The 24,567-nt window shown below is 37.6% G+C and overlaps 1 protein-coding gene across 2 annotated transcripts in view; it reads left to right on the top strand.

Annotated features, from left to right (window-relative positions):
* LOC132776899 (bifunctional heparan sulfate N-deacetylase/N-sulfotransferase 4) overlaps positions 1 to 24,567 on the top strand; it is a 152,674-nt gene that overhangs the window by 37,742 nt on the left and 90,365 nt on the right. For both annotated transcript variants that reach the window (XM_060779025.2, XM_060779023.2), the window contains exon 3: positions 23,154 to 23,241. In XM_060779025.2, coding sequence (XP_060635008.2) covers positions 23,154 to 23,241 — 88 coding nt within the window. The remainder of the gene's footprint in view (positions 1 to 23,153; positions 23,242 to 24,567) is intronic.

Here is a 24,567-nt window from a genome sequence, read left to right as displayed (position 1 = left end):
AAGTAGATAATCCACATTATCTGCTTTGAACTGGATTATATGGGTCTACACTGCCATATAATCCAGTTCAAAGCAGATAATCTGAACTTGATATGGCTGTGTAGAGGAGGCCTCCATCATTCAAAATACATGGCAAACATTGTTAATAGAGGTGCGCAATTCAGCCAAAAGGCATGCCATTGTCAGCTGACCCCTCATTCTGTTTATTGGGGAGTTATTTGAATCAGGAGGGGTGCTGCCATTTTCATTAAACAAAAATTCGGCCCATTAGCTACAATGTGAAATTTTAAAGGCCCAATCCTCAGTCATTTTAAGTCCTATCTGCATAAAACCTACCTCAGTTTTATACCCCATTTACAACTGTAGGCCTGTCAAGTTTCAAAACAATTCACCAATCTACTGATTTTTTAGAATTATCTTAAGTTTTAACCATAGCATTTTTAAAAATAAGACAAATCTCAAGAGAGGATTCTGGAAATTGCTGTCACTGTTTGTGTCCATTTTCATTCAATCAAAGCACCAACACAACCAGGCTTTTTATTGACTGAGAAACAGAAAAAAAAACTTCAACTCCTGTCATGCTCTGAGGAAATCAGAGACTTTTCAATGCCAGCCCCCTGCAAGTGTTGCTGGGAAACTGAGTTCTCCACAGGGCAGCAGGGCCTTCTCTGGAGGAGAAGCCTAGAAAACTTTCCAAAAAGAAATAGACGGACACTGGGGAGGAAGAAAAAGGTGCTGCAATAATCCCATCTTCTCCAGGAACCCCTCAACAGACTCCTGCCTCAGCTGCATTGCAGATTTAACTCCTTCCTCTCCAGGAGCTGATAAAATCCAGCTCTCTCAATCCATTTTGCCGGGCTTGGTGGTATCCTCCTGCCCATTCTGTTTTCAGAGATTATATAAAATAGACCACCGAATATTACAAATCATTTTGGTTCAAACTGATTTGGGCGCAAGCCTAATGGTTAACTATGGTCAGTCTTTGAAGTACCAGATAACTTCTCTTCATATTGAAACAGACTAATTGGCCAATTTCTCTTGAATATTTTTCATAATCATTTGTCGTGCTTTGTAGTTCTATATGTTTAGTAGGTATTTAGATCAACAATATATGTTACTCAAGAAGAAGAATACAACAGCAAGTAGTTGCGTTCTATATTCAAAATAATGCATTAAGTGTATACTGAATCAGTGCTATGTCAGCAAGACTAGCTAATCCAAGTTTAAAGACCAATCATAATTATCATCTTAAAAGCATTTTGTGTAGCAATAAATGCTTCATAAAGAATGTCAAATGTAATTTACTTCCACCAGTAAGAATATTACTTAGGTTAACTTTCTTTGACTCGGCCTTTGTCATCTAAATGCATGGAGAAGAAAAAGCTCTCAGGCCAACAAAACCACTTTGTATCATAAACTTTATGTAAGAAAATTGCAAGCAACCCAGTTCAGACAGGGACATTATTAATTCATTGGAGCACATGAATAGACAAATAGAAAGATAAGGGAGAAATATGATTGTAAAGGAAGCCTCTATGGAGTTTACTGTCTGAGTGACTTTCTAGTTGTCAGTATTGTCAGTGGACAGGTGTATAAAGCAACATTTGGCACCAGTGAGTAACTTGTGCAGTTTATGCAGTGTGTTGTGATTCTTTTTATAAACCTTGGTAATCAGCCCATTCCATTACTGAAGCAAATCTCATTTATAATAGACTTCATCCATATTTAAACCGGTGTTGTAAGAAGAGTAGAGCTGGATCTGACAAAGGTTTATATAGTTAATTCTTTGTTCTCACAGCAGACACTAAAAATCCTAGGGGAGGCCCACAAATGACCAATACTACGTTTCTGCTTTGCTTCCCCATGGTATATCTCATGATTAGCTAGCATGACTAGCAGCTTTTGATCGCCTTATCATTTAAGAATTTTATCTAATTCTGTTTTAAACTGTCCAAGTTGTGGACTATCAATATATCGTATGGCAAATTTTTACGCAGTGAGAAGAATTATATTCTGTCTTGAATCTCTTGTCATCCAATCAAGTGCTTTTTCTACATCGTTTACTATGCCTGTAGTATCATGATCCTATCCATGCTTATCTAGAAGATTCCCTACTGAACATAGTTGGCCTTACTACTGAATAAACATGTGTAGATTTGTCCTCTAAAGAGACTTAAAAGGTATGTTATCTCATGTATAAGATAGGCACTGTTCCTGTACTGGTTTCTACCAATATTCCAGTCCAGTCAAAAATCAAAATAGTTTATTGTACATGCCCAAGGCCATGACAAAAAAGCACACAATAGTACCCTCAGAGCAACAGGCACCAAAGATACCAAACAGAAACCATAATCATGCTCTTACAAAGGGCAAAAACAATGCAAGCTAACAATAATTAAAATACATTTTGGAAGAGAGTCCAGTTAGCCCTTAGAGTCCTCTCGGCAGTTGATGGCAATTTTATACTAATATTTAGGTAATTTAAAAGAATGATATTTTCATATAAGTTAAGGTTAGGATTCAAATCAAAGAATTACACAAAAAAGTACTTTGGTCCTGCATTTTGTGAATGACAATAACCCTTTAAAAGTTCTATGCCAATTCTTACCCTGTTTTCCAAACTAAGCTGCTTCAAGTCAGGGTATCCATTCTTTTGTCTGCTCAGTTTTTGGTACTCCCAATTTGTTTTGAGCTTCCCAAGATGATGATAATGATAATAATAATAATAATAATAATAATAATAATAATAATAATAATAATAATAGTATAAGAATAAGAATAATAAAAACAAAATTCCTACATTCAGTCAAGGTATAATATATTGGTCCAATTCCTTTATTTACTACCTAGATTTCCTGTAGCAAAACAAGCTACCAGCAGATTAAATTCTTGCTATTTTTATTGCAACTCTGTTCTCAGTTCAGTGCCTCAACACCAATATCAGTATAGCTTAGTCTCCACTTCCTGTTTGTTTGCCTTATATCTTATTCATGGATTTAATAACCCTGTTATCTACCTGTCCTTTCTACAGATGCAATTCTACTACTAGTGTAGTGCATTTTTTGAAATATTGTTTCTCGGAGAATGATATGTTCTTTCAGAGACTATAAGAAAGCCTCAGCCCTGTACAAGTAGCTGAATATTCTATATTATACGGGGAAAATATAGTGATTTTATCCAAAGAAATAGTTAGGCTAGGTCTGTTGCAGCTAAAACATCAATTAGTTGCACCTTACAATTTACCAGAAAATGCACTTCCATTGAGCTATGGCATAATTTTGAATTACAACTTTAAAGATCAGATTCCAATGATAAATAATCATATATCTGCTGGGATGTTTCAGTAATTGTTTCATTATCATTGTTATTGCCTTATTTCATTCTGCTCTGAACAACGTTGAAGGAATCTGTAGTGGGGCATGAAGTCCCTTGCCTGCTGCTGGTATTATGAGGTGGTCAAAATGAAGTCATTGACCCTCTAAAAATTCTTAGCATTCCAAAGAATGAGAAAAAGAAAACTGTCCATAATAGAAAACCAGTATTTGCCATGTTTGCTTTCTTTTGGTAACTATGACTGCTCCTTTTTTTGGTTGCTTGGACATATAACCTTGTCATATGACCACTGGAGGTGTTCTACTTCTTTAATGAGCATGACGAACACGGCGCCCAACACCGCGCATCACCCAGCTCCAGCTGGGTGCAATCAGATGGGGGAAGTACAGAATATGCTGCTTTCTCCCATGAACTACAATGGCAACACAGGAACCCTCCCATGTGGCCATTGCGGCAGCATGCACCAGCTCCACCCTCCACCCATGGAGCCATGCTGGCATTGTTTTATGGGAGCTGGTGGACTCCATGGGTGACCTCGGCTAAGCCAACTCATTCTGGCAATTTTAGCCCCATGTGAAGGAGTTTAGCTACAACTGCAGAGATGTGTCACCACACAGATGCCAAAAAATGCTTCTGAAACACTTAGTGAGACCTACTACTGCATCCCTGAAAATGTTCCTTGACTGGGATTAACTCTACATGGTAGATAGTGATGCAATTTAACACCACTATCTACTATGGCTCAGTGCTAAGGAAGCCTTGGGTTTGTAGTTGGTGAAGCACTAGCACTCTTTGGCAAAGAAGGCTAAAGGCCTTGTAAAACAACAACTGCCATGATTCCATAAAACTGAGCCATGACTTTTAAAGTGGTGTCAAATTAAATCAATTCTATAGTGTGGGTGCACCCTGAGAGAGTGTTGTATCTTCATTTCCCATGAGTTTGATCTGCAGCACCTTGGAAACCCTTCAGTTGTGACACCACCCAGCTTAGGTAGAATTCTAAAATTTACAAGATATTTTGTCTGGCTTAAAATATTGTTAATATTCAACAGGATGTCAACCTCTATTTCTAAATGCTAAACAGCCTTTTATGTTACAACTATGTTAGAAATGTATGGATTGAAAGAATATTTCATGGGGTGGAGCAGAATTCTTTTTTAGGGGTGGAGGGCACAAGGTCTTCATTTTGCCTTCTCTCCAATAGCTATGCCCCTGATATGTGCATTAGTGTGGAACCTCTCTACACCAGAGATAGTAAAGTTAATAGAAAAAACTTAAATGTGTTTAGTTAAATATTAATAAAATATTCCATTGCATTTACGTTAGAAGGGGGAGGTCTAACAGTTGTGTGCCATTTAAATGTATGTCAGATGCCTGCACTAAAAGCCTTAACAGAATGAAGCTGACAAATACCTCCTTTGTGCTACCTTGTGCAATTGCCTCCTGTTCATGCAGTTTAACCTCTTCATGACAGTGTGCTCCCTTGTAAACATTTAGTAGGCAACACAGGTTGGTGAGTGCTCAGTTCTTGCCCACCCATATTCCAATTGAACTCTGCTTTTTTCTGCTCTTAGATACATATAGAAGACACCATTGTCCAAACTTTAGGGAAGGGGTATTTGGAGCACATACATAGCTGCATGCCTTTTGGGGACCACTGTGTCACAGCCTGAAAATGACTATGAATTGGGAGCATCAATAGCAACAAAAGAACATGTACATAGACAAAAGAGGGAAGACATGAAAGTGAAATGTTTTGTGACCTTTACTTTTTGCCAAGTCAATTCAGTATTTTTCCCAAAAAGTTTTAGCATGCGCACACATCACACACTACTGTTGTGATTTTTGTCAAAACAACATGCTGAAAATATGAAAAAAAATTCAAATTATAATCTTGCCCAGTTGGTTGAATTCTTTTAATGTTTGCATTTTTCAAAAAAAAAAAAATATTGTTCTTTCATATGAAGTAAAATCCCTACAAGGAAATGTTTCATATCCTTACCTTAGAATTCATATGATAGAACTTTTGTCTTAAAATATCTTCATAGAATGAGAACGGACATCTGTTTCAGAGACAGCTTTTCATGTCAGCTGGTCTTGATGGTGTCATAAATGACAGGCTGTGTTTATTCAGATAACTCGGTTAAGTATTCTTTGATTTTTCTCACCTGAGAAATATGAACCCTTTTAATTACATAATACTTGGATGAAAAGAAGCAAAATAATGGGTTGAATCCAGTGTAGGGGCATCCACACTGTCCAATTAATGCAGTTTGACACCATTTTAACTGTCATGGTTCAATATTATGGAGTCCTGGGGCTTGCAGTTTGATGGCCAGCACTATTTGGCAGAGAAGGCTAAAGTCTTTGCAAGACTACAGTTTTCATGATTCCATAGCATTCAGTCATAGCAGTAAAGTGGAGTCAAACTGTATCAATTTTACACTGTAGATTCAACCTTAGTCATTATTACAGTCAACTCAATGAAGGTTAATTACTAGGCTTGGGCAGTTTCGTTCGTTAATTTCTTAATTCGTTATTAATTCGTATTTAAATTAGCTTACGATCCAATATTGAGCCATGCAGGAATAGTGTGAGGAGTAATTAAGATTCTAAACAATTTTTTCAATTTATTTCGTAATTATTTTGTAATTATTTCATAATTATTTCGTAATTATTTTCGCATGTCTGGTGCAAGTTTTATAGTTGTTGTTTGTTTTATCACACCAACAGTCAACAACAGAGGGAGAGGGAAGCTTCAGAAGTTCCTCCTGTCCCATTTGGAGGTTTTTTTTAGCATATTGTGCAATCTTGTCCACCATTAACGAATCAATTCGTAATTTTACGAAATTTCGTAAATTTTGAAATTTTTTAAAGGAAAATTTCAGAATTATTAAAAAAAAACGAAATGCAAGGGCCCCCTAAAAACAAAACGAGTTTAGAACCAAATTTTTCCGTGGTTACCCAAGCCTATTAATTACAGCAAGCTTAATTCCCATTGATTTCAATTAGTTACTCCAAATATTATTAAGTCTAGATCCTGATAATTTTAATAGCATTATTCAAGGTTTTATAATGAGTAATCAATCAAGGAACCCTTTTAAAGGTAGCATAAGGATTTCAGCACAAGACTGAGTGCAGAAAATCACCCAAACAAAATCTTAACATTTGAAAGATTCAGTGGCATAATTTGTAATTTGTATGGATAGTACAGAACCAACATGGTGTAGTGGTTTAAGCATAGATTAGGGACCTTATCACTTTGAGGTCCTTGATGCGGGGAACAGCAGGCTGACCTGTCGGGCAGCGGGGGAAGTCATGATGCAGCAGAGCAAATCTATCACCCCATGACTACAAATCTGAACACAGATAGTCTCCCATGTTCAGATTTCTCTCTCCTGTCACACTTCACTGACACAGCCAGCACAGAGCACCACCAGAAGTAGAGGTGCATCATGTGATGAAATTGCTAAAGTGTGGTAGGATGGAGAATTCCTTTAACATGAAGTGGGTGACTAGGGTTCAAATACCTTCTTGGCCCTAGAAACCCACTCGGTGACCTTGGGCAAATCAAACACTCAGACTCAGAGGAAAGCAACAGCAAAACCACTCTTAACAAATCTTTCAAAAATAATCACAGGTTAAGTTCACCTTAAGGTCATCATAAGAAGGAAATAACCTGAAGGCACACAACAAAATATTTAGTACTGAAGTCTAATGCATAAAGCAGTGTAATTCACCACAATATTCTGAAGTTTTTGTTTTTAAAAAAGTTTCTTATTACTTTGAGGGTTCTTCATCCTCTCAAATGCATTACTATACAGATATAAATTTTCTGATTTATGTATTCCAGAATTTATCACTTGGCAGTTTGGCATAACATGAGAACAATCTTCCAGCATTTGCAGTTGGGAAGAGCTCAAAGAAAACATACACTACTTCAGTTCGTTATGTCTTTAAGCTGAAGCTTTTTTGTACATTTGCCTAAACACCATATCCTTTGTACATTATCAGTTACAAGTTAGGTCTTTCAGCCTTGCCTATGGAAAAAAAGGAATACACTTCAAGGATAAAGTTGTGACAGAACCATAAAGCAGTTATCCCTCCTCATTTTTTCTATCCAGTTACACCATAAACCGTATTGTATATATTGTGCTCTTGGGAACCTATGCTAAACAAACAAACAAAAAACTCAAAAACAAACATTAGCTCATCTGCAAATTATACAGATGTTGAACCCAGAGTTAGTTCTATCTATCCGTCACTTTATCTATTCAGTTTTATATAGTGCATTTTGTAATTTTTCATATTTCTTCACATACATAAAAAAACACAAACTAGCGCTGATTAAGCAGTGTAAAGTTGAATTGACTGAACAAATAATTATTTAAGCAACTGCATTGTGCACAATGTAATATAAAAGGCCTTAGCTTTGACTACCTTGTGTATTTTAAAGAAGCAACCCTGGGTTACAAACAAGTTAGGTTTTTCAGGTTTGTTCGTAAGTTGAATTTTTATGTAAGTCGGAACAGATACATTTTTTAATTAGAACTCCAGCTATAAAAAATGTTGTCGTTTTGGATAGCATAGGGAAGGGTTAACACCCCTGTGGTGCTTGTTTTGCTGTCTGTGTACAGATGATTTCACCTCACTTTCTGTCCCTGTGACAATTGGATTTTGAAAATGCTTGCCTATCGTGGAAATTGGATTGGTGATAAAGCTTCATTGGAGACCCACTTTTCCCATGATAAATCTTTGTTGTTGTTGTTCATTCGTTCAGTCATTTCTGACTCTTCGTGACCTCATGGACCAGCCCACGCCAGAGCTCCCTATCGGCCGTCACCACCCCCAGCTCCTTCAAGGTCAGTCCAGTCACTTCAAGGATGCCATCCATCCATCTTGCCCTTGGTCGGCCCCTCTTCCTTTTGCCTTCCACTTTCCCCAGCATCATTGTCTTCTTTAGGCTTTGCTGTCTCCTCATGATGTGGCCAAAGTACTTCAACTTTGTCTCTAGTATCCTTCCCTCCAGTGAGCAGCCGGGCTTTATTTCCTGGAGGATGGACTGGTTGGATCTTCTCGCAGTCCAAGGCACTCTCAGAACTTTCCTGATAAATCTTACAGGAGTGATTTTCCCTTCCTAGGGATATACTACTTCATGTTGCCTCGTTCTCATTTGTAATGAGGAGTCATATGTAAATTATATTTCTGTAACTTAGGGACTGCCTGTATACAAAAGGTGATGTGGTTCTAGCACCAAGCATGTATGCCAGTGTTGTATCACCACTACTGCAGAAGTAATCAATTCTAAGATTTTGTAATATGCATATATGCATTACCAGTTGTCCATTTAACCATATAAACTCATTAAGGACCACAACAATTTGAGGTCCTTGATGCAGGGGACAGTGAGGAGACCCATGGGGCAGCAGAGAAAACTGTGGGGCAGCAGGGCAAGACTGTCATGCAGTGCCTCTCATCACTCGCACCAACTGCTTGCCCATTTAACACCAGAAAGCATACCTTTCAAGTATGCTGCTGCATTGTTCCAGTTGTACCTCTCAGGCAGGTTCCAGATGGTGGTGCTTGGGGATAGTTGCTTCACAAAAAAGGAACTGTTATGTGGTGTCCCACATGAAGCCACTGGGAGAGCTCATCTGTAAGCAAAGGGCAGGATGTTATCAGTATGCTGATGATACCCAAATATATTTCTCCATGCCTTCAAAAATAGCCTCAACTAAGGATAGTGTATCTTTTCTGAATGAATGCCTGGAGGAGGAAAAACAATTTGAAACTGAATCAAAACAAAACAGAAATACTTATTTATTTTATTTTATTTTATTTTATTTTATTTTCTGTATTTGTATACCACCCTCTTAGCCTTCCGGCGACTTGATGCTTGCCATCAAGGGTCCTACTCTGGGGGTGAAGGTGTGTCAACCAGTTCTGGATGGGGTTACATGCTCCTTGAAAGACTATGTTCATAACTTGGGGCGCTCCTGGATCCATCCCCCCAAGTGTCAGCCCAGGTAGATGCAACTGACAGGAATGCTTACTACCAGCTTCAGATGATACTCCAGCTGCACCCCTTCCTAGATTTAGAGGACTTGAAGAAGGTAGTGCATGCACGGGTCACCTCAAGGTTGGACTTCTGAAATGCACTTTACATTGGGCTATCTTTGTACCAGGTTTGGAAACTCAAGTTGGTTCCAAATACGCCAGCCAGATTGGTTACAGGAACATCTAGGAGTGAGCATATCCTAAAGTAACTCCACTGGCTGCCTATTAGTTTCTGAGCAAAGTACAAGGTGTTGGTTTTATCCTTTAAAGCCCTTCATGATTTGGGTCCAGGTTACCTAAAGGATTGCCTTCTCCCATACAATCCACCCCACATACTTAAGTCCTCTGTGGGGCTTCTGCCCCAGCCTGCCAGAACCGACTGTAACCAACACCCAGAGGACCTTTCCATCAGTCACACCAAGACTGTGGAACAACCTACTAGAAGAGCTCTGACAGTTAAATGAGCTGTTGGATTTAAAAACCATCTAAAGACCTATCTTTTCTGGCAGACCTACCCAGTCAGTTTTTAAGCATAAATTTTAAACTTGTGTCCTTTGTTTAATCTCTGTTTTGTGTATTTTAATATTTTTAAAATACTTTTTAATATGTATATTTTAAAAAAACATATGTATTTCTGGTATTTTTACAATGTGTATATGTTCTAATTATGCTGTAACCCACCTCAAGCCATGAGGAGAAGTGGGTAAGAAATGAAATTGTTGTTGTTGTTGTTGTTGTTGTTGTTGTTGTTGTTGTTGTCCCCACAATTCGTAATCTGAACCTGGATTGTCTTCCATGTTCAGATTTCCCCCTCCTACCATGCTTCACTGATGCAGCCGGTATGGAGCCCCACTAGAAGTAGATATCTATCATGTGATGAGATCCGCCGGGCTCCATGCCGGCTGAGTCAGTGAAGTGTAGTAGGATGGGGAATGTCTATAATGTGATGAGTTCCATAGTCTGCTGTGAATAGCAGAACTGCCATAAGATCTCAAGCAGTGTGTTCTTAAATAGCCTTTATCTGGCAACTGTAGGTGCTTGAGTTGGATTTTTCTGCAATCTGAAAGCACACGCCCTGTAATTGAGAAATTGATTCATAATCGTACCCACACTGTACAATTGTTTTCAGCCTGATACCCTTTTCACTACAATGGCACCATCCTATTGAAATGTAGAATTTGGAATTTGATGGGGTACTGAGAATTGTTTAGTGGCTTTCCCTGTCTACATTAGTGGAACTCCCTGACAGACAACACAAAGTCCTCCTTCAAACTGCACATCCCATCACCCTTTGGAAGGAGCCATGGCAGTTGAAGTGGTATCAAGGTATCCTTCATTATAACACAAATGCCCATGTCTTTTTTATATAACATATTTATTAATGTAGTGAATAAGCCACTTTTACAAAATGTTTATCATTCCATTGTAGAAAGTTCTATATGAACATTATATCTACAACATATCTTCAGTGCTAACCATTCTGCTTCTGGTAATCTCTCACTGGTTTTACTCTTTTCCACTATGTGTTTCCTAATATCACTGCAAATTAGGTAGGCTGTATTAAATCAAAAAATAATAATTTTTACCACCACCACCACTCCTACACACACATGTACATATATATTTTGCAATAGCCATCCACCCATAGATGTAAGGAGTTTTTTTTAAAAAAAAAATAGAACCTTTCCATGTGTTTGCCTCACAATTCAACCTGAGATTCAAGAGCGCTATAAACACATGTCTGTAGTATTATGAAGTGTAATTTCACTGTATTTGTTATTAGGAAAGGGAATAAGGTTTCCCATCTGTTTTCATCATTATTTCTAGTGTAACTGGAAACATACTGCTAGTACATTATCTGGAAATAAAAGCAACCCAGAGGTACTGTAAATAATTCTGGGAGGCCACTGTAGATTGAATATCTATTAACAGTTGGCAGAGTTTTGCTCTGAAAGCTGAGGAGAAGCTTGCCTATCCAAAGCAAGGAAAAGCATGTAAATCCTGTGACTAATGAAAGCCACCATGATATCTTTATGTGGTGGAGAGAAACATTTGCAATTCATAGCCTATAAAATAGCTTCAAAGGTAACCAAGGATGCTGTGGAAAGTGTAGATGTTGCAAAATAAATTGATAGCTGTCAGAGGAACTATGTGGGAAGAATGACACAATGGGGAACAATGGGGGGGGGGCTACCATTCACCGACCCTATTTGTTTTTTAATTTTTTGGACCCATAGATAAAAAATGAAAGTCCCATGCAGTTTGGTTTTTTTCAACTAATTCAGAAGTAAAGTTAAGCCAAGCAGGAAAAATACTCTGCAGGTTATGAAGCTGGCTTGGGACTTTTTTTGTGTTTGTCATGTTTGATGATTCATTGCAGTTCTTCCCTAATCTTACAGCAAGGTTTTATATGGGGAAAACAGCAGGCAGAAATTGGATTCTAGGTGTACCCTTCAGGATACAATGCTGGATAAAAGGCAGGATACAAACAATGACATCAAACAAAAATAAAAGGCTTTTCACCATTTCCTCTCATACTGTACTGCTGAGGAAAATGCCCCTCTTTCCAGACCTATTATTTGGCACACAAGGGAACTCCAATTGCTGCCAATGGGAGATTCCCTCCAATGACAAATATCAGCTGGTAGAGACAATTTTCTTTGGGACGATGCAAAATGAAATAGATTAAACTATCTTTCCCTTGTTTTGGAGTTCTTAAGTTTGATTGAACACCTCACTTACAACTACTTATTGTTTCTGAATGACTCATATAGGGTTTGACTTTGTGATAAACATTACATTCTGAACAAAGCAATCATGCCCTAGGATATTTGTTACCTGACCATTTCTCTGAAAGTGTAAATGTCAATTTCTTTGAAAGAAAACCCTCTGTATTTAATTATACAATGATCATGCTGAAGTTAATTCTTGGAGAGTTGGTTTGGGTTACACCAGTCTTCTATTTTATTCTGCAAAAGTTACTTTTTGGACTTAAACTTCTTGGTGGAAATGTCTCCATTCTGCTTGATTAAGTGATTTTTGCCTTTCTTTCTACATTTAGAAACTGCTGAGCATATCATTTAAAACTACCTTACTGACCCAAAGCTTGGTAGTTATGGGAAGACTTTTGGCTGATTCAGGGATTTTTCACATGCCACTTACAGTTCTTGCCAGTTACTTTAGACAGCATCATGCATTATGCCAAAGTAAAGTAATAAGTCTGGAAAATGCATGCTACACTGTAAAAAGTGGGGAGGGGAAGAAAAGCACTTAGCCTAGGAAAAAAAGAATATTCTGTGTTTAGCAAGTCCTCTGAGACAGATTCCAATTTCTACCATTAATCTTTATACAAACAGATTTTTATATCACTTGTACAGAAGAACTGGGACTCATTTGCAATATTGTTGTGTCTCACATGGGCAATGAGGAGTGGGTGAGAGAGTTAAGACATGATTCAATAGTTTGTAAATGAAGAGTAAAAATGGACTGTAGTACCGAAAAACTTTTTAAAAATCTGCTCTTTCAAAAAAAAAATCAATATTGTTTTCTTCTCAGGCTTCACTTGTACTTTATTTATTAAATTAGCTGAAGGCATATATATTTGCAGTGGGGAAACAACATCATGCAAAAATGAGATATCACAAGGAAAATGGCTTGCCATGCTGGCTTCCTGTATTCTTTGTCCTGTTTCTTAGCACTTTCCCTATTATCAATTTGTTACTGGAATCCATCTATATATGTTTTTAATGCATTGCACTGAAATCCCTTTCTTCATCCAAGGACCTCATCCTATGAGTGGGGAAAAGCAAGGAAAAGTGGAGGAAACTATCTTTGTTCCCTACTGTAGAGGTCTATATTCTGGGTTGGCCAGCCATCCCACGCCTTTTCCTGATCTTTCTCCATCTCTCGCCATTTAAAGTCTCATAGCACCCAACTCCAGAAAATTCATTCTGGGTTACGTTTCCATGTGCTACAGAAATGAGTCCCATGGAGTCTCACTGAAAATACTCTTACCCTCCGTGGGACTCTGTTTTCAAAGTGTATGGAAACAGAACCCAGACTGTGTATTATGAGGTCTCAAAACAACCAAAGGAAGCGTTAGTTTTTGACTACAACTCCTGAAATTTCCCAGGTAATATAGCCATTGGCAATATAGCCTGTGAAATTGAAAGAGTAGTCTAAAAGGTATATTTTCCAAGATCAGATTGAAAGAGTTTGGAATAGAATATATCCAACCCATGGCCCATGGTCATATGTGGTCCAGGATAAATTTAAATCATGCACTTAGATTTTTATATAATGAGATTTTTTGGTGTTTTTTTTTTTTTTTTGGTAACCCAACTTCATGCTTCTCAAGTGCAAATTTTGTAGATGATAACAAAACAGAATAGAATGATCAGAATATGTTACCTCTACAAATATTGGAAGAGTTGGAAACATGAATGAATGAACAACAACAACACAAATATTGGAGTATTATCCATAACTCACATTATAATTGTAAACAGTTCAGCCAAAAGACCTGCTTGATGATTTGAAAATACCCTCCTTATGGAGAGGCATATAATTAGAATTTTTATACAAGGACCTTCTTTGCTTATATGTGGTGGCAGATATCACAAAATTATGCATGGAGCTTTGTGGGGGCGATTATCAGTTATAGTTTGTGTATTTAATGTGTGGCCCAAGACAATTTTTTTCCCAATATGGTCCAGGGAAGCTAAAAGGTTGAATACCCCTGGCATACATATTACTTCTTACACACAATTAATTATCATGTGAAATAGGTTAGGTTAAGAAATTGTAACTCACCCAATATAACTAAGTGGATCTCCTGGTGCAAATAGCATTGTGCTTTGTTTAAAAAAAGCATGCAAGAGAGTTGGTTCAACTTAGGCCCCATCTACACTGCCACATAATACAGTTTGAACTACATTACAATGATCAGGTGTAAACTTATACAGGGTGCGGCAGCATAACTTCCTTTTTTAAAATGTGCACCATTCAGTTGGTTGAAGACTTAGGGAAGCGCTAGTGGTCATGTTTGAGAGGTGGGAGTATAAAGTTTTGTCCTGACACAGTTCAGTCACCATCATGTGTTGGAACAGTGAGGAGCATGCTTTTGCCATTGAGGCCTTTTTTGTGATCGCAACCCAGTGCACCTTCCAGAATTGGTTTAATTTAGCCCCATTGGCCCATGTCCCGGACCGGAAATCAATTGTGACATGGGTCACTACATTCAGACAAACTGCAAGTGCAACAAGATGAAGAACTGGAGTCCCTCGGCCCATTAGATCACCTCAGAACATTGAGGCAGTGAGAGCTTCAATGTTACGATCACCACGGTGTTCTGCACACAAAGATGCACCTGCCCTTGGACTTTCTGATCATTCTGTGAGGAGAATTCTTCATGATGATCTTCATTTCCATCTTTACAAGATGGCACTTCCCAGAGTGCCTCATCTCAATTAGGGGGGATTTGGCGTGGCCGGCCTGCTCTCCAGATTTGGCCCCTTGTGATTTTTTTCTATGGGTTTTTTTTTTTTGAAATCCCATGCTTATGTGAACCGTCCAAGGACCCTACAAGATTTGAATACCAACATCCAGGAAGAAATTGCCAACATAAGCCTGCTATGCTGGCAAGAGTCATAACAAACGCCAGAAATCGGTTTACTCAGTGTATGGAGAATGGGGAATGTCACCTACCTAATTTGATCTTCAAAACTACGTAAAACAAAATTTCAGGTATGCGCCTGCATTGAAAAAAAAATCTGATTCATACAATGGGTTTTATTAAGTTTTGAAAAAAGGAAGTTATGCTGCTGCACCCTGTATAATGCAGATTGAACTACATTGAACAGGATTACACAAGTCTACACAGTTCAATGCAATTAATCTGCATTCTGAAACTGTGTGTTATAGAGCCCTTCCACACAGTCACATAACCCAGAATATCAAGGCAGAATATCAATACCTGCTTTGAACTAGGTTTTTTAAGTCCATTGCTGCAGGCCATCTATCTCCCATTGTGTCTGGTTTGCAAAAAAAAATATTTTCGGCACAGAGTTTGGATTTCTGAGTTCAGTCGTCAGATAAAAATGCAAGATAGGCTGAAGTGATTTTTAAAGGAAATTTAGAAGAAAGGTTAGCACAATAAATATTTAACAAGAATAATGAAGAATCAAGAGGAAATTACGGATCATATTTTAATCTGTCTGAATATAAAAATTGATAGTCCTTTAAATAAACCCTAGGATGTTTAAAAGCATTCGTAGTTTTATATGGAGAAAATATAAATTTTCTCTTGTCTGATTTGTCTGATTTTCTCTTGTCTAAATTGTCTGATTGTTTTAATTAGTTATAACTATGATATTTGTGGTAAATTTGTGTATTGTATATTGCATTGTATGTTGTAATTGTTAGGCATCTAATTGTGCCTTTTGTAAGCCGCTCTGAGTCCCCCCTAGGGGGTTGAGAAGGGCGGGGTAGAAGCACCCCAAATAAATAAATAAATACTACAGTAGAGTCTCATTTATTCAACCTCCCCTCATCCGACACTCTGTATTATCTGACATCATCATGTGGCCAATTGGAAACATTGCACCCTTTGATATGTGCTCCTGAGAGCGGTTGGGTTTCTTTTCTGTGCACAAAAACTGGAAGATAGAAGAAGAAAGCACATCTCCAAAGGGAAGGGAGGGAAGGGGGGGGGGGTGAATCAACAGAGAAAGAGGGATGGGTGGGGAAAAAGAAGGGAGGGAGGAGGGAAAAAGGAAATGCGATTGCTCTCCTTTTCTCTCTCTCTGCTCTTGGTGCACGTAGAGCCTCATTTTCCTGCTTTGGAGACTTATTTCCAACCCAGCCTTGTTTCCAGATCAAGAGGGGGGTGGCTCAGGGCTGGAAGGAAGAAAAGGGGGGGGGAGAAGCCAAGGTTGTGGGCCTGGGCTTGAGAAAGGGCCGCAGGGGTAAGGCGAGGCCAAGTTGGGGCTGGTGAGCAGGGTGGGGGGTTGGCTACATTCTGTCATCACTTACCTGGCCTGGTGAGTGGAGGACTCCCCCCCTTTTTCTCCTGCACACACACACTCCCACACACTTTGCTCCAGATCCTCTCTCTCTCTTCTCCCTTTTTCTTGCCCACATGCTCTCTCTTCTTCCTGCTCCTGTTCCTCCCTCTTTTACCTCTGACAGCCTTGCAGCAACTTGCACTTCTGGCCTTCTCCTCCTCCTCGTCGTCTTCTAACCCAAGTAAGGATAATTAGAGGCATAGAATCCTAGAAATGCAAGAGATCACCTCCCTTAAGAGGCTATCCAATCCAGCCCCATTCTGTTAGGTTGGAGGGCACAAGCCAAGCCCTCCCAAAACAGAGCCATCCAACTACAGATGTGATTCTAGAGACAGTTGACCAATATCAGTGTTTAGCAAACTTTGATTTTCCTGTGTTGCCATGCCACTATGCTCAATATGGGATTCCAGAGATAGTAAATCTACAGTATATCAGTGTGTTCTCAACTTTGGTCTTCCAGGTGTTTTGGATTTCAAACATGATGTTTTAGTGCTTAATTTGTAAAACCACAATGTAATTTGACATTTAATAGGCTGTTCCTTAATCCCTCCTTACTATCCAACATTTTTGCTTATCCAATGTTCTGCCAGCCTGTTTATGTTGGATAAGTAAGACTCTATTCTACATTGCTATTCTCCTCATTATTTGCTTTCACAGTTAAAAACACTAGTAAATGCGACCTGATGAATATGCAGTAGTGGCCATGTCAAATGGGATTCTCAGAGTTATAATAAAAATATACAAAATATACATCTGATAAAAACATTAAGATATTTTTTAGAATCAATAATATATAACATACTGAACTGAACTCACATAAAATATCTTGGTCCCGATGTCTCCTTTGCCTTCAGTCCTGCACAGGAGGAAAGGCAGGATAGAAATCAAATGAATAAATAACATTAGCTGTAGAATATCTCTACCTATACTTCTCAGAACAAAAATTTGATATTACAAATTTGACTGATGCAATCATAATTCACTAATAATGGGTGGAAATGCCCACCATGATGTTTTAAAGTGTTGTTTTGTTTTTTAAAAATGTTTAACATGAATGTGTGATTTACTGTATTTTATTGAGATATTTAAATATGTTGTAAATCACCTTACACCACAATTTTAGATAAAAGGTATAGTGAAATAAAATAAATAAATGTCAGGCTTTATAAAGCAAGGTTAATGCCAACCAGCAGCTCTTAATTAGTATGGGCATTTCCCTCATATACCTTTCACCTATCTTACTATACTATAGTAGCAAGAGAGGTTTACATCAGGTTGCTGAACATTTTAAGGTATCACTATCATCACCTTCATGCAAACAATTTAACCAAATAGGTTGTTGCAGTGCTAGCAGAACTGACTGTCAATAACTCATGAGTAATTGGTTTACTTGTTACTACAAAACACATTCATCTCACTCAACTGAAATCGGTTACCTATAGAGGAATGGCTGCAGCCTTGTCCCCTGAATTATGGGCAATTAGATTCCAGATGCTTTTGTGATTCTTAAAGTTAGAAAAGACCCACACAAGTAGTTTTAACTGCAGCTGCTAATGTTTAGATCTGGGAGAAACTGTTGTTGTTGTCCATCCTTTAGTCAGTGCAATAAGTATGAATATTAATGAATAATTTAATACTAATTAATCAGAAATTAACAAAACACTGACATCAGCAAAATATTGCCTGTTTTAGAAATTTCCCCATATATGAAAATTGTCATATGCTTCAAAGTTTAATATATTTTATATCAAAAGTAAATATATACGAGTGGTTGGCAGGCCAATTTTGGTTCAGCCAGATTCCGAAGTCCCTTCTACACTGCTATATAATACAGATTATCAAAGAAGATAATACAGATTATCTGCTTTGATCTGGATTATCTGAGTCCATACTGCCATATAATCCAGTTCAAAGCAGATAGTCTGGATTTTATATGGCATTATTGAAGGGGCCTGAGTGGGCCTTACTCTTTTCCCCAATTGCACCCAAGAGATGATGTTCCAGGGACTACGCACTACTGTTGGATATTTGGTTGTTGATTAGAGGCCCAGATTGTACAGTCATCTCTCCACATTTGCAGTTTTGACTTTTGCGGATTTGATTATTCATGGACTGTGTGAATCTGTGGTCAACTTCCTTCAGTCACACTAGAGGGCATAGCGTTTTCTAGAGACAACACATTTCTAGAATGTCTAGGTCTTTCAATGAGAGTCTATGTGTAGCTTCCAGAAGAAGATAGGGGTCCTGTGCCCCTAACCCTAGTGAATGTGGAGGCCTGATTGTATTTTGCCTGAAAAATCTTTTTTCCCAAATGGAGAATGAATATTTGCATGGGAGCCCCCCAAAGACCACATAGTTGATGTGATTCCCATCCCTGTTCTACAAATAAAAGCACAAAGACAATTCAAGATTTAAATTCTGGATTTAAATATAGATACTTATTGGACATGGAGATGTTTTTGCTTACAACAGATGTTTAAAAGTTAAAACTATAACATTCTTTCAATCCAGTTTATAATGAGCTCTCTGGGCTCCTGAATATCTTCTGAAATTGTTTAGAGCACCCAAGCAAGAAAATGAACCAGTAAGACTAGAAAAGAAAGGGAAGGATCTAATGTATAAATGAATATTTTCTTCATAGGTCAACACCTTCTTCTCTTTTAAAGTCCAGGAGTCCCTATAATCAAAATGCCCTCAAAGATCTCAAATGGCTCTGGGGAAAAAAAGCAGACTATTACACAAACAAACAAACAAATTTAATAGCATGTCCCATGTTGTATTGCACCCTATCATCCTTCAAATGGGTCCATGAAAAGGGTTCTTCACCATGTGCCTGGAAAATATGGATGTGTTCATATTTTGCAGGTATTATTGGAAAGTCCTCTGTTCTGTGAATCCTTTTCACTGCCCATTCCTGGACAACTGTAAAAGGGACACAGAAATGTTATTTTCCAGTTAATCCATGGAAAAATCACCACCAAATCAAGAGACATGGCCTGATTGATATAACTCTTCTTCTCTTTCTCCACTTTTAGGTTGATGAATGTTCAAAGCATACTACTTTGTTTTCCTGTGCTACTGCCTCTTTTTCAGAGCCTTGCTGACTAGACCATGTACAAATGGTCTGGAATTAAATTGCATTTTTCATTAAAAACATTGAATTCTATGATGGAAGAATTACCTTGAGTTCCGTGATGATACAATTAATTAATCATTCACAGACACCCCACCCAGAGTGCTGCATTTCAAAACGTATTCAGAAGCTATAATTGTAACACAAATTAGCTAAACAGAGAGATGTGTGCAAATTAGCTCTAGTTTCCATGGTATTTCCATATCTTCCTGCACTATCTATGGAACACAGGAAAAAGAAATATCCAATTAGTCACATCTATACATGTGTGTAAAAGAGTAATCTGCTAAATTTAGCACCTGGGCTCAAGGAGCCGTCTGTTAATAGGAAACCCTATCCTTTGCTACAGAAAAAGGGAGAAAGTGGAGAGGCCATAAAGTCAGATAGTTTTAATTGGTAAGATGTATGTGGCAGCCTTTGAAATAAGGATCAAGATCCCAAAGTGAGGAAGCAGCCAGGAACAGTTTCCTCAATGGGGACAGATAATGTTCTAGGCTATCAAGGTGGATAAACTACACACTGACGCATAAGATAAAATGGAGCTGGGATTAGGAGAAACACTATGAACTTCAGACTGAGTTTTTATATCCCCTTTCCTTTCTCACAGTAGGGGTGGAATAATATGCTTTTCATATGTGTCAGAAGACCCTACAGAGGAGAATCTTGGACTGAGGAGAATCTTCAGTCTAAGATACATTCTGTGTAAAATTCACATGTGGTATTTTTACACAGAAAAAAGCACTGGTTGCAAAGAAAATAATGCTATTTCCTGCATAGAAATTGCTGAGTGCAGGTACTAAAAATGTTGTGCAGAATATGTACTGAGCTATAGCTTTCAAAAGCTTTTTAGCAGTGAAAAAACAACTACTACGTTTGTTAGAGATTCCTTGTAAGACCAAAATTGACCAATTAACATCCTTACTTTACAAATCCCATAGCTTTAGTTCCAAATTGACCCAACTCAACTAGAATATATGTCTAGCATAGTGGCAGTAACTCTTATTTTAGCTAGCCCCCATATAATTAGTTATGTATTAATATGGGTCAGGTTCACAAGTCATCAAAAGGTGGTATGAATCACAATATGTAAAAAAAACCCTACTCATGTTATTGATTATGCTCAACTCACTTTTTCTTGATAAGAAATATGTGATTAGTTTTCCTTAGCTCAATTAATCTGACATCTCTCTTCTGCACTTTTGCCAACTATTCCTCATGCAAATAATGGATTCTGCTTCACCAGGGGTATTGATCCATTGAGACCTTTAGGTTAGGAGCAAAGCCTCTTTAATTACTTTGGCTGGCTTCTGTTTTTTACAGTGTCTTGGGGATTCTAGCTCCCACATTTGAGTGCTGTTACCACTTACATTTTGAGAACTGTTTTCCCTGCCAGAGTAATAACAGGCAACCCAGCCTGCCTTCTCTCTACCTGGCATAGGAGGGGGGGGGGGAAGGAAGTGAGAAGAAGCTATTCCTTTTGCTTCTCTAAGGATTTGATAACCTCTTCACTCTCCTTAGCTAGAGGTGTTTTGACCTTTAATTAAAAGGCAAATTTGTTGTCTTCCATTCAGAAGACAGCAAATAATGATCTCATTAAAATGAGGTTAGTGTTCAGGCCTTAGAGCAATAAGAGCTGAAGTCTCATTAGTAGCTAACAATCCAGAACACAGCACATAAATAAAGCTAATATGGCAGAGCAAAATGCCTTGGTGCATTAAATTTGAGCAGAATCAAATGTTTACAGTCAATGATGTCTGGGGCATGAAGTTTTAATGTACTTAATAAAGGAAAGCAAATTGCTTCCTGTTAGCCATGAAATGTTCCCGTAGAACTAGCCCCCCACAAAAAGTTTATTATGCAAATGAAGGAGATAGCTGTAATTAACAAGGACATTGTGGGAAAATATCATTCTGACTTAATAGATGCAGCAATTATGAAAAATAAAGAAAGACAAGGCGACTCAAACCTACAAAACTTAATTACGCAGTTGCAGCTAAAATCTAGCTGAATGGGAAGATGATGTAAATAAATAAAAAAAGACTTGCACTATGAATACTAAATGGGGAGTCCTACTCCTGTGAACAATGCCAAGAAGCAATCGATATAATGAAACTCACAAATATCCTCGACAACTGAATTGCTTGATTTCATTACTTTTGCAATTACAAATCACAAAGCTAGACATTCCGATGTGAATCTTTATGTTTGCAAAGATTCCCGACTGTAGGATAAAATAATTCCTTTATATATTTCATTGAGTAAAAGATACTATAACTATATTGCATTCAACTTTGAGAGTATATAACGATATGGATTGCCTTAAGGTGAAAATTCTTCTTGAAAAGATAAACAAAACGGCACTAATTACTGCAAATGGTTTTAAATAAAATACGAAGAACTTCCCACAGCTGGTCACACAGCATTTTTCTCTCCATTGGCCTCTCTTGTGGATTTCCAACAGCTCCATAGAGCCATGTGTGATTGTTTTAAAAATAGCATCTTATTATTCTTATTATATTTATCTACTTAGTCTTAGGAAGCACTGAGAAACATACATGAGATTTTAGGTTGGCTCATTCTACACAGACTACTAAACCTGAGGCTGGTCGAGAACAGCTTCAGACCAGCCCCAGCTTCCATGGATATGTTAATACACATTGCTCCCAAACCAGTGGATGGCCACCCTTCCCTTTGTTGTTGTTTGTTACTGAAGCAGTGACCACAGAGAGCTCCTGGTCATCACCAAATACCTTTGCAGATGTTGGCCAGGAGCTCTCCAGAAAATCATGGCTGCTGCCACAGCAAAAAGAAAAAAAAAAGAACAGGTAAGTGTCATCCTATTTTGCCTCCATGGTAAAAAGGGAAGAGCAGCCCTGGCTCATGTGGACAGCTAGACCTGTTAGAATTAAAGCTTTCCCAGCTGTCCACACAGGGTAGGCAAAACTCCAGAGCATTCTCTGACTTCTACTAATAAGTCATAAAATTGGGATAACTGGATTTATCCCACATTAAGGATTGGAAGTCCCTGAATGTCATATGGACATCCAGGAGAGACATTTGACTCAAATCAGGATTTCTAGCCCATGTAAACATGGCCTTGGAGTCTGTTCAGACCTACCTCCATAGTCATATCTGATCAGCTTTTGCAATAAATGTATGGTCATATCTTGTCAGCTTTAATAATATCACCACTTCCTTTGATATCACTAGTTTATGCTTGTGAAATATAAATGGAATATACATTGGAAACCTAAATATACCCTAAAGCAACTGTCCCATTCTACACAATTAGACTTAATCTCTTGGAGAACATGCATAAGAATGTACTGAAAGTTATAAAAATAAAATACAGTGATCATATAATTAAATTTAGTTTATAAAATTAGTTTTCTGCCTAAATTCTATCACCATGTCAAGATTCAGTTTTGCTATAGTTTAGTGAGCAGAGAAGTAACTGGCACTAGATCATATTTGTTAGCATTCTTAACTTTAAAACTCAATAACGCCAGTTTAAAAATGAGGCATTATTTTTTTTCTAAATGCATGCTATTTCTTATTTGTTTCAGGCCTTACTAGAGACTCAAATTTTACTTCGCACTCAGGTTGCAAATTTTACCTTCAACCTTGGATTTTCAGGAAAGTTTTACCACACAGGTAAGGAGGAATTCTATAGTTTCAGGTAGCAATTTAATGGGGGAAAGATTCTAAAGCAGTCTTCATAGCATAATCTAAATTGCAATATAATCTGCTATACACATCTGAAAATTATATTGTAAAAATATTTAAAATTAAAGTTTAGATTTGTCTTCCCAAATTTTATTTTAGATACAACTAATTAGAATTTGGAGTTTACCACAAACTGCATTTATAAAAACATCTCTTCCAGAACAAGGTTTCATAATTTCACAAAATTAATATCATTGCCCAATGGGCTTAACAAAAGTTTTGAGTAAAAATGCTACTCTTACTCCTAACGTATAAATCCATGACATTTACCTACATCATTCAGCAGTCTTAATTGGTTAATGCATTCAGAATTAACCAATACAAGGGAGACTTTTTAAAATAAATTAATCAGTTTAGGATTGATTTGCATCACCATTTTGTCTTGTGATAGTCATTGGAGAGGGGGGACATTGGAAATTAACTCTTTTGGAATGGAAAAAGTCAAATTCGTGCCATGATTCCAAAAGCAGTTACTCAGATAATGAAATATAAGTCACCTTTCCTCCAAGGAGAATTCTTAGATCACTTAACAAATGTGCTATTTTTCTATTTAATTAAAAATGTACATGTTTCATATTTTAGAATCCAGCTCAGAATTCTCATATGCAGACAGAAGGATTTCAACCTTCTAAAATATCTTGGTTTAATGAAACTAATGAAGCAGTAGTAAATTAGTGGATTTGCTTCAAAAGCATATGAAAATAAAAGATATACATTGCAAAATAACTTTGGCTAATTTCCCAAGACAATAATGTCAGCTAAAAGATTATGAAAGAAGTAGACAAACTGCCAGGTATTTATTCCAAAACAAGACAAGGCAGAGCTCACACCATCTTTGGCTTTCTCATCCTATCAAATAGAATTAAAGGCATAATACCGAAAACCGAGTGCTCTGACCTGTCTTAAGTCGGAATCATAACTATGTGATGCACACCCCATTGTGACTTCACACAATTATGAGTTAGACATTATAGAGCGGTGTGGTTTTTGGAAGTGTACTGCTCTGCCCAGGGGAGAAAGATGTGGATTAAAGGAATTTAAATTAAATGAAAAGAGGATTACTTCACCTTTTGAGTTCTAAGTAATTAATTGATTTTTACTCCCCCACTGATTCTCCAGATTAGCATAACCTGCTTCCAATCACATCTTTTGGATTTCCTATCTCTGACAGCACTCTTTCTTAAATCTCCTAAACTTTTTTTTTGCTGCCTTTCCCCTGGCTATATCTCTTCTTCATTAAGAGCCTGTGTTAAG

The sequence above is a fragment of the Anolis sagrei genome, chromosome 5 (genome assembly GCF_037176765.1).
Source record: "Anolis sagrei isolate rAnoSag1 chromosome 5, rAnoSag1.mat, whole genome shotgun sequence".
NCBI lineage: Eukaryota > Metazoa > Chordata > Lepidosauria > Squamata > Dactyloidae > Anolis > Anolis sagrei.
The sequence above is the reverse complement of the archived record's forward strand: the minus strand, read 5'-3'. Positions and strand labels throughout refer to the sequence as shown.